The sequence below is a fragment of the Cicer arietinum genome, chromosome 5 (genome assembly GCF_000331145.2).
Source record: "Cicer arietinum cultivar CDC Frontier isolate Library 1 chromosome 5, Cicar.CDCFrontier_v2.0, whole genome shotgun sequence".
NCBI classification, from domain to species: Eukaryota; Viridiplantae; Streptophyta; class Magnoliopsida; order Fabales; family Fabaceae; genus Cicer; species Cicer arietinum.
In genome coordinates, this window is record NC_021164.2 from 1,236,248 (window position 1) to 1,247,273 (window position 11,026).

Consider the following 11,026-nt stretch of genomic DNA (forward strand, 5'->3'; position numbering starts at 1 on the left):
ATAATAATAATAATAATAATAATAATAATAATAATAATAATAATAATAATAATAATAATAATAATAATAATAATAATAATAATAATAATAATAAAAAATTGTGCTTATGTTGGAATTGGGGTTTCTTGTGGTCAGAGAGAAACTCTGATTCTGTTATTTGGGAGCATTTGATTTCAATTTTGTGGAATACCCTTTAAATATTCCAACTTAAATTTCAACACTTTGAACGAAGATGACGATTGGGAAAATGGAAATAACCAATTGGTTCCACAAGAAAATCACTGATCCTCTTTTCTCCATTCTTCAAAGGTACTCTTCAAACTTTTCCCTTTTTTTCACCTCTGATTCACTATTAGGTCAGATTCATTTCAATTTTATTTCTCTAATAATGATTTTATGAGATCTGTTTCTGGATTCTAACACTTGTTGAAGTCTCTGTTTTCAATTACAGATATTATATTTTGAAACACAATTTTTTTATTAAAATATATGGTTGATGAAGTTCGAATAATGTAGTAAATGGTTAATGGATATTAAAGTTGTCCAAATTTATTAACTATAATTTACCACGAATTTGTAGTTTAATTTACAAGTATTTGAATACTTGGATATTGTGATTAATTATGTTCAAATCCGTGGTTAATTACATTTAGTGAATGATTAATGAGTTTTGTTTGTCTGATATATTCATTAATCATTCACATATTTAAATTTTGTTAACCAACTCTTTTGGTGTCGATTTTAGTGTCAGAATAACACTACTCTTTCAATTATCATCTAAAATAGATTTTGATTCTGGAGTATATTTTCCTGGATATATATGCTTAAAGATTAATTAAATTATTGTATCTGACCTATTTATTGATGTTTGACATCATGTAATGATGATTTTATGCTGAAAAGTTAGATATCAAATGTCTTTATGGAACTGAAGTTGTCATGTTTTTCATTTGGAAATGTTTGTCTATTTAGGGCCTGTTTAGATTGAGTTTATCTATTGGCATAAGCACTTATGAGACGGTTTGAGAGAGCTTATGTAAACAACTTATGACATGTTCATAAGTTGTTTTCAGTTTATTTCCATAAACTCTTTAAAATAGTATATGATAACAACTCATAGTTTATATGAAAATAATTTGACTTCTTTTATCATTTGTTAAAGAAATAGTTTATACATAAACACTAATATAATAAGATTAAGTATTTATGTGCTTAATTCAGCTGTTTATCAAAACATAGGCACTTATATGATTTTTGGTGACAATTAGGCTCCTAAAGACAACTGTAATTAGTTTACTATACTCTCTTTTTTTCAGAGGAGTTGAGCCAAAACAGTTGGCTTTCTCTGCTGCTCTTGGCATTACATTGGGAGTATTTCCTATATGTGGTATGTTGTTAATTAACTCACCTGGAATTATACTGTCATTTATGTCGAAAGCCACTTTATCCTATGAAATCGAGTTTGTTTTTCTTTCTTCGAAAAAACTTAGGTGCTCCTTTTCTATAGGTATTGTTTATGTTGTTAAACTATAATATGATCCATTTGTGTGTCTGTCGTTCTTATAATTTCCATGGAAATGTATTTCCATAATTCCATCAACTCAAGAGTTATTCACGAGCTCCAAACTGTGTTGAGTTTGAGCTAAAAAAATGTTCGTATCAAACTTGAGTTAAGTTTCGAGCTGAATCAATTTTTCTCTAGTCGACTAGAGCTGAGCTAAGTTCGACTCAACTCGACTCATTTCCAACCCTAGTTGTAGCTATAGGAAAATGCAGATTTAGTTAACATAATTTCAAAACTATATCTTATTCCAAAATGGAGAAGCAACTAAAGTATAAACTGATTAAACTGATTTTTAACATTCAAAAGAAGAAAAATATGATGTTGATTATATATCTGAGGTGTATGGATATTCTACAGCAGCTGTATCCACATGAAATATGGCAGTTCTTCTACAATTTGTTAATATGGGCTAATGTTTTTCCGAATAGGTGTCACTGTATTCCTCTGCGGAATGGCTATTGCATTTCTTGGATCTTTTTGTCATGCTCCAACTTTGATGCTTGCAAACTTTATGGCTACTCCAATAGAGTTGAGGTAATGTGCATTAAAAGCTATCTTTTCATTTACTTTCCATCTCTATGGTGAATCACTGTATTTGATTTTGTTGATCATTTTACAACAAAGACATTTTGTACAAATATATTTTGAAGTAAGAACGGTGTCGTTTTTCTTTTTAATTTCTTGTGTAAAACATGCATTTTGACATCAAATGATATCCTAGGAGGACAAATAGAGGCTCCACCGATAACTGGATCAAATGGAAGATAGTCCAATTAGGATAATCTAAGAAAACTTGATTACAAACCTATTTGAAAAGTTCTCACTCTTAGTTTTATTGAAAGTTTAGTTTTTGATAGAGACCTATGGCGTTTGTTGATGTGTCATATGTCTTTTAGTGCCAATGTTATTTTATGTCTTGGACATTTAGGTTATTTCTCTCATTCTCATGTCAATGTTTGTTTAGTTTCATGGTTGATACATTTCTATGTTGTTATTATTCTTGTGAGAAACATTGATATCAATAAAGTTTTATTTGGAATTTCAGTCTGATTGTACCCTTTCTACGCTTCGGTGAAGTTATGTCTGGTGGGCCTCATTTCCCTTTAACATCTGATGCTTTAAAGAAAGTTCTTACAGGTCAAGCTTCACATGAGGTCATATTAAGTGTCGCCCATGCGGTAGGTGCCAATATACCATAATATTTTCTTGTGCATTTTTGTCATAAGAAGGCTGTTAGTTTTTATGTATATATAGAATGTTTACATAAACACAAAATCAATTTATTTCTCTTTTTACTTATTTGCTTATATTTTGTTATGGAGAGAGTATGGATCAGTTTCAATAACAATTTTGTTAATTAATTTCCTATATCTATGAATTGATGACCTATATATATTGGCCTCTAATGCATGACCATTTGAGTTTTTTTTATTAAAGTGAGATGAAATGGTTGGGTTACCATGCTACCAAAATGCATTGGTAGCTTGGGATTTGGAAAATTTAATGCTAATCATTTACCATGATGATGAAATACATTGGCTAAGATGTTCATAATATGATGAAATACTAGGATTTTTCGTAATATACTCTCTCATGCCCATCGCCGTTCGGCTTAGTGTGTAGATAATATGGTGGATGATCCAACAATTGATCTAGAATAGGTTCTGATACCATATTAGAATTAGTCTTAACTCAACTGCCGATTGTACTAAACAATTGTAAGGTGAGAAGTACTTGAGTTTTATAAACTCTTTAGTAGATACTATCTCTAATCAATGTAGGACTTGGGTCTTTCCAATTTGTAGACCATCATATAGGACTGAGATGTTTCTACTTAATGAAGGCACAAAATTTGTCTGCTTGTGGTATTCCTTCGAGCACTATTCCACTGATTGTCTTATCTATTCTTTAATTATTTCCAAAATCATGTGATTTTTTGGTTCCCTAGCTTGCTTGAACTGCTTCATGTTTTTAGTCCACACAAATGCCTTTATGCTAATGTTGTCAATCACGGATCATGAAAAATAGTGGTTTGTTCAAATTCCACTATGTTATAGTGCTATAGCTGTTATGTGTCAACACTTTGTACTAAATAGTGTATCGTGAAACAATCACGATTTGTTTAAACTCCCCTACGCTATAGCCACTATTTGACAATACTGCTTTAGGCATGGATCATTTTGCCTTTTGAAATGCAGGATTTATGATCAATTTCCTTTACATATCCAACTTTTTGCAGTTACTTGGATGGCTGACTGCATCACCTTTTATTCTTGGAACACTATACATAGTGTTTTTACCATGCTTCAAATATCTGATTCAGAAATTCTCAAGTGTTCCTTTAAGTCCAAAGAAGTCGCTGCTCAACCCGCATTCCGAAGTAAGGTTGAAGGTAAGGGATGTTTGAAAAATATAGTAACAATGTCGGAGTGATCGATCGATTATGCATATAATGTTCTTTCACGACACGATGCAAATTGTATATAATTATCAAAAACTTGTTAATGTTTATAAGCTGAGATCGATGTACCCTATGTTGTAAAGTATGTTGTGACAAAAAGTAGTAAATTATGAAACAGTTAAAACTGGGATTGTTCAAATTCTTCTGATAAACAAGTTCATAGAGGTAGTTCAGAAGCAGTGTTAAAATGCAAGTATATTGTTGACATGTGAATTTAACTTCTCTAAAGTGAATAGTTCATTTTAGAGTCTAAAATGAGTAGTCTTAATCATTAACCTAAAAAATAAATAAAATCAATGGTTAGTATTTCAAACATAGCTATGATTTGTGATGCATATGCACGTAATATAGACTTATTATCGGTTGACATTGTTTATTTTACACTCTAGTGTATTGTTTATTTAGAGTGAAAGCAATTTTAATGTTTTTGTTAAGAGGATTATTCTTCACTGGAATTTGACATGAAAAGGACTGACTAGGAATAATTGGTATGAAAAGAATATCTATCAAATTTAAATTGAATCTAATTTTAATAAATATAAATAATAAGTGATTTAATTGATAATATTAATTTTATCTGTATTGAACTTTTAAGTCTCATTGTATAAATTTTACTCACTAATTGTACTACTAACTATTTTAATAAAAAAATTAATCAGTCATATAAGCACATTTAATATTTATTTTTGTATTGTTTAATATTGTAATAACTAATTATACTTAAAAGGTCCTCTATAATTTTGTTCTTGTTAGTTTTTAATGGTTTCACTTTGAATTTTGCTTTAGGTCTTTAGATTTGATTGAGCTGCCCTTAATTTCTAGAGACCTAAAGCGAAGTGAATCGGATAATTTGGTTATATTTTTATTTTTAAATCATTCGTTTGATCTTTAATTTATTTAATAAAATTGTCTATTTATTCATAAAATAATCAAGATTATTATAAATGTTTTAGGAAGGTATTTTTCTAAAATAATCAATATTATCATAAATAACATTGAACTCTATTACTGTCAGGAGAAAAAACATTGAACTTTTGTTTCTTAATTACAATCAAATTAAGAATTTACTATATTTTTTGTGGTTAAGATGAATAAGTTAAGAAGCGGAGTGATAAGAGAAGGTTAGAGATTCGATTCTCATTCTCGATATAATTTAAACACTTATAAATAATAACAACACAATATTAGTTATTTTGAAAGAAAAAAAAAAATCTATTCTAATATTATTTGGGACTAATTTCAAGCATTCTACCTGAAATAAATTTGAAATTACAAAAATCAATTATAAAAATCCGAAATAAATAAAAAAAAACAAAAATATATAAATAATTTTTAATCAAACAAATGATTCTCATTAAATACTAATTAAAGCAATACTAGAAAATATTTGATTCGGGGTACTGTGGGACCTATAAATGATTCATTCTTATTCTCAATTTGTAAGTACAATACCTTCTCACTGTTTCATCATTGCAATGCAGAAATTATTGCAAAATTCAAAGCCAAATATTATGATGTGAAGGTATATTAGCTTAAATTATATCTTAGTAGAATATACTCTTATTTTTTTTAAAAAATATTTAAAACTTTACTGACATTATTTTGTTTAATTAATTTATTAGAATGGTAGGTGAACAAATTTCACCAATTGTAAAATCCTGTGGAAACTGAATTGAAAGAGCCAGTTTTCCAATCCAAATGATAATGTTGCTCATGTGTGTTTGTTTGTCATTTTTAGAAATTTTTTGTATTAATTTATAATTATAATAATAATGTACCTTAACATTTCACAATTTTTTATTTGATATATACTAGGATCTAATGACTAACTTCGCTGATCAAGATGTTGACCATCTCATAGAGACTGAAGATCTAACTTAAGACACAGTTATGGTTCAACCAAATAAGAGTGCTTTTGTGAATAATACAACAAAATTTGATGATTCCACTGCACAATCTAAGTTGAAGCAAGTCAAGATTGATAAGGAGTGATAACTAAAGGAGGCTACTTAATAAGTTTAGTTTTATTATTTCCCTTTCAAACTTTTATTGGTTCTAAATAATTTGGTTTTTTACAAATTGTTGGTTTGTTGTGGGTTGTATGACAATATCATTTTGAATTACTTGTCATCCTTTTAGGTTTGTTTGCATAAGTTACTTGTGTTTGTTTTATTTATTTAAATTATCGTATATTTAAAATAATGAAACATTTATTGTGTTTTTAGTTTTTGTAATATAAAACTAGTTGTGATGTGAGATGTAATAATATTTTATTTTTACCATTTACATACATTTTTATTAGGTTTAATTGCAATTTTGGTCTCTATATTAGTTGAATCGCAAAAGTAGTCTCCATTTTATTTCTTCTCAGTTTTGGTCCCCAAAAAGAAATTCGGTCCAAAATTTGATGAAATTTCATGTTTTTGCGTTTATTTAAGTTACATCATGCCTCAAGATCTCGTGGTGTAACAATTGTACCTGAAATTTATGATTATAAATGGTGTGGTGTGGCTTAAAAAAATGACAGTTCGTCAAGTTTTTGACTAAAATTCTGTTTGAGAGACCAAAATTGAGGAGAAATAAAATGGGGGACCACTTTTGTGATTCAACTAAAATAGGATAACCAAAACTGCAATTAAGTCTTTTTATTAATATAAATGAGAAACAAATTTTAAAATAAAAAGTAGAAAAAATATTAAATATATTTTAAAAGAATTCAAAGAGAAATATAAATATATCTCGTCATTTTCTTCATTTTCTTTATCTGTGCGCCGCTACTTTCACTATCTTGTTTTCTTTGGCATTATAATTTCCCTTGTGTGTTTCTTTTTCATTATTTTGCATATCTATTATTTATTTTTAAAGTTTTATTTTTTCTTATTGTTTTAGCTCTGATTTATCATGGGATTTTGTAAAACAATTCGATTAAAATTATTGCAATCAAAAGCTTGATAAAATTATGAGACTCATTATAAAAAATTGGGATGTCATAGTACAAATAAATATGCATTAATCAAGAAAAAAATGATATGTACTACTTCTTGCTTTGTTGTAATAACTAATAATAAACATATTTATGGTTAAATTTCAACTTAGAAAACGATATCTAAACCACAAAAATTCATGTGATGGTGTGATTCCATTTGATCATAGATGAAATCATCTGCAAACCAATTGTTTTAATTTATGTTAGGTGGGTTTAATTTATGTTTGATGAGATTTTTTCCTCCTTTTGGTTTCTCATTGATTTCTTTTGAAACAAATTTAATTTTTTTAACTTTATCCTTTTCCATTTATATTAATAAAAATGTAAGTAAATAGTAAAAAATTATTATTCAACCTCATCACAAATTTTTCCATGTGTCAATGCCATATCAGCTTTTGGAAAGGCCAAAATTCATCAAGAGGCAAAAAGGGAAGAATATCAAGTTACATAGGTAGACTCAAAAAAATATATTTTACATGGATTAAAACCATACTGCTTCTATATTATAAGGACTAAAAGCACAATAAACCCAATAATTAATTACCTAGGAGTATATTACAAATTTAAGGCGTTAATTTATATTTTTTTTATCAAATAATCAATTACCTAGGATTATATCACAAATTAAAATTGTTATTTATTTAAAATAATTTTTTTCTTAATGAGGATTAAAAAAATTAGGCATATTAATAATTAAATTTAAGCGATTTTTTTATATTCAAGTATTTCAATGTCACATACATTTAAAAAAAAATTAATATATGAATGCTTTTACGGAATGGCAAAAATTAAATTTCATTTTTTATCCCTTTACAATATATGAATGATAAATAAATAAATAAAAACTTAATATATGAGAGCTTTATAGTACATTCAAACATTAAAATGTGTTGGTAATATCAAACTAAATCATTAATAGTTGAATGACATATTATCTATAAATAAGTTTGATCATATTTTAAATTTAACATCACAAAATTTTTATGTTTTATCTTTTGGGTCTAATTTGAAATGACATTTTTTGGTATGATTTTAATTAAAAATTTAACTTCAATTATAGAAGTAATTTAATTAATGAGGTCAAATAAATGGATCAAAATTTCTAATTTAATCAACTTTAAAGATATTATAGTAATATTTATGTGAACAAATGAAAAAAAAAAAAATATTGATCAAAATATTTATAATATCCGTATACAATTTTTTGAATAAATTCTATTATTTTTTAGTCTAAAATAACTTCTATTATTTTTGAATAAATTCTCATAAAAAATAAAAAAAAAAAATATGTTTATAAATATAAAATTAAAATTACTTTTTTAATCTACGACGTGTTGTTAGTCTCCTCCAAGTATTCTTTGTTTACATCATCATCTTCTGCCTCATCCGCAAATTGTCAGACAAGTGAAACAGACTTCGCATTATAAACAAGTCATGTGCACAATTGAAATATTTGCGTTTAGGAGGGAGAACACAACCAATATTGATCACCACACACCTGCGCGCGTGCGCCGCCGCCGCACTGAGTCATATATGATCCAATTTTCCTCCCTGAATTCGTGCGTCTATTTTTGCCCGGTCAAAACCTTAATCTTTGGTCTCACGTTTTCCTTGATGTCCGGTCAAAAGTCAGAGTCAAATCCCTAAGTTTGGAGCGCACGTTTTGGGGGCTTGGATCGCACGTTTCTGAGGGTCACTACTTGGAGCGCACGTTCTGATGATCCATGATTTTCTCAGATCCAGTTGCGGATTTCCTCTATAAATAGAGGGTTCTCCTTAGTTGGAAAATCACACCAAAAGCTCTCTGTATATGAGGCTTTTCTCACTTCTCCCCCCTTCTTACTGTTTCTTCTCTTTCTCTCGAGTGGTCTTAGTGCCATATTTGAGTGTCAGTCGTACGACTGCCATATTGAGGGTGTAATTCTAGAACGGTGCTCTACAGTGCAGTCGAATTCCGATACAAAGTATATGAGTTGTTTTATCTTGGGGACTTCGTGGTTGATAGTCTGTCTTGCACAATTTTGGGCAGTGCCTCGAAACGTCTTAAGGAGAGCTACCTAGTCCGCGACTCAACCCAGTAATATTTTCGGTGGCATAATTGTTTTCAAAAGGTTTTTTCGAAATTCAAAAACAACAATTTTAAGACGTTTTCGAACTGCCATGTCTACCGGTGAAATTACTAGAACAGGTTCTTTTGCTTCTGACTACAACAAACCTTTTCCGTTTGAGGGAATTCATTTCAAACGTTGGCAACAAAAGATGTTGTTTTTTTCTAACCACGAAAAAACTTGCCAACGTTCTGAAGGATGACATTCCTGTTGTACTAGAACAAGGTGAACAAACAGAAAAGGATAAAATAGTTGTTGAATTAACCCAATGGGAACATAATGATTACTTATGTAAGAATTATATTCTGAATGGACTTGCTGATGATCTGTATGATTACTACAGTTCCAAAAGCAATACTGCTAAACAGGTTTGGGATGCTCTAAAGAAGAAATATGATACTGAGGAAGTTGGAGCCAAAAAGTATGCTGTTAGCCGCTACCTTAAATATCATATGACATATGACAGATCAGTGGAAGCTCAATCTCATAAAATCCAGAAAATTGCTCACGAGATTATCTCTGAAGGTATGTCCCTAAATGAATAGTTTCATATTTCTGTTATTATTGACAAACTGTCCCCTGCTTGGAAAGATTTAAAAAAATTCTCTTAGGCATAAAACTAAAGAATTTTCTCTAGAAAGTCTGATAACCCGCCTTAGAATTGAGGAGGAATCTCGCAAGCAAGACCAGAAAGATGAAATTATTCTTGTGGCAAATAACAAGAAAAAGAAATTCATCAGAGCAGTTCTGAAGCCAAACGACAAACAACTAAAGAATCAGAATCGCACTTCAAAGAACAACAACAAGAATGGGAACCCTCCAAAGGTCCCAATTGTTGGGCAGCCACCACCTCCTAGAAATGGCCCTCTCCCTTTTCTCTGTTTCTACTGCGCAAAAGAGGGTCATATGGCACGCAAGTGTAGGAACGAGCCAGGCGCTGTAAATCAGGCCAATTTGACTGAAGAGTAGTTCGTTGCTATGATAACTGAGATCAACCTTGTTGGTGGATCAGATGGATGGTGGATAGACACTAGCGCCTCACGCCATGTCTGTTATGATTGTGCTATGTTTAAAGCATACACTGCTGCTGAAGATAAGAAAGTACTGTTGGGAGATTCTCACACCACTAATGTTGCTGGCATTGGAGATGTGGAACTAATATTCACCTCTAGAAAGACCTTAATTCTGAAGGATGTCATGCACACTCCAGAAATAAGAAAGAATATGGTCTCAGGGTTTCTTCTCAATAAGGCAGGGTTTACTCAGTCTATAGGGGTAGATTTGTACACCATTTCTAAAAATGGTATTTTGTTGGGAAATGGTACGCCACTGATGACATGTTTAATTTGAATGTTGAAATGAATAAGATGTCTCATTTTGCTTACATGTTGTGTGATTTTAATATTTGGCATGCTAGACTCTGTCATATGAACAAACGTGTGATTTCAAACTTAAGTAATTTAGGCTTAATTCCAAAGTTATCTATAAAGGATTTTGAAAAATGTGATTTTTGCAGTCAAACCAAAATAACAAAGAAATCACATAAATCAGTAGTTAGAGAATCTGAATCTCTAGACTTAATACACTCTGACATATGTGAACTTGACGGAACGCTAACCAGAAATGGAAAACGTTATTTCATCACTTTTATTGGCGATTGTTCTGACTTTACTTACATATATCTCATGAAAAATAAACGTGAAGCGCTTGACATGTTTAAAATCTTTGTGACTGAGATAGAAAATCAATTTAGCAAAAAGATTAAGAGGTTTCGTAGTGATAGAGGAACATAGTATGATTCCAGCTTGTTTAATGAGTTTTATAAAACCCAAGAAATTGTACCTGAAACTACTGCACCGTATTCACCTGAAATGAATGGTAAAGCTGAAAGAAAGAATAGAACTCTT

At 29.8% G+C, this 11,026-nt stretch overlaps 1 protein-coding gene across 2 annotated transcripts; it reads left to right on the forward strand.

Moving 5' to 3' along the window:
* Positions 1 to 135: 135 nt before the first annotated feature.
* On the forward strand, positions 136 to 6,311 carry LOC101498616 (uncharacterized). 2 transcript variants are annotated; one of them, XM_004499666.4, is made up of 7 exons: positions 136 to 309; positions 1,317 to 1,387; positions 1,993 to 2,098; positions 2,610 to 2,742; positions 3,804 to 3,956; positions 5,507 to 5,547; positions 5,841 to 6,311. In XM_004499666.4, the coding sequence occupies exons 1-6, from the start codon at positions 233 to 235 to the stop codon at positions 5,543 to 5,545; spliced, it is 579 nt and encodes a 192-aa protein (XP_004499723.1). In that variant the 5' UTR covers positions 136 to 232; the 3' UTR covers positions 5,546 to 5,547; positions 5,841 to 6,311. The 2 variants fall into 2 exon arrangements, with proteins under 2 accessions (XP_004499723.1, XP_004499722.1); XM_004499665.4 differs by lacking the exon at positions 5,507 to 5,547.
* Positions 6,312 to 11,026: the final 4,715 nt, after the last annotated feature.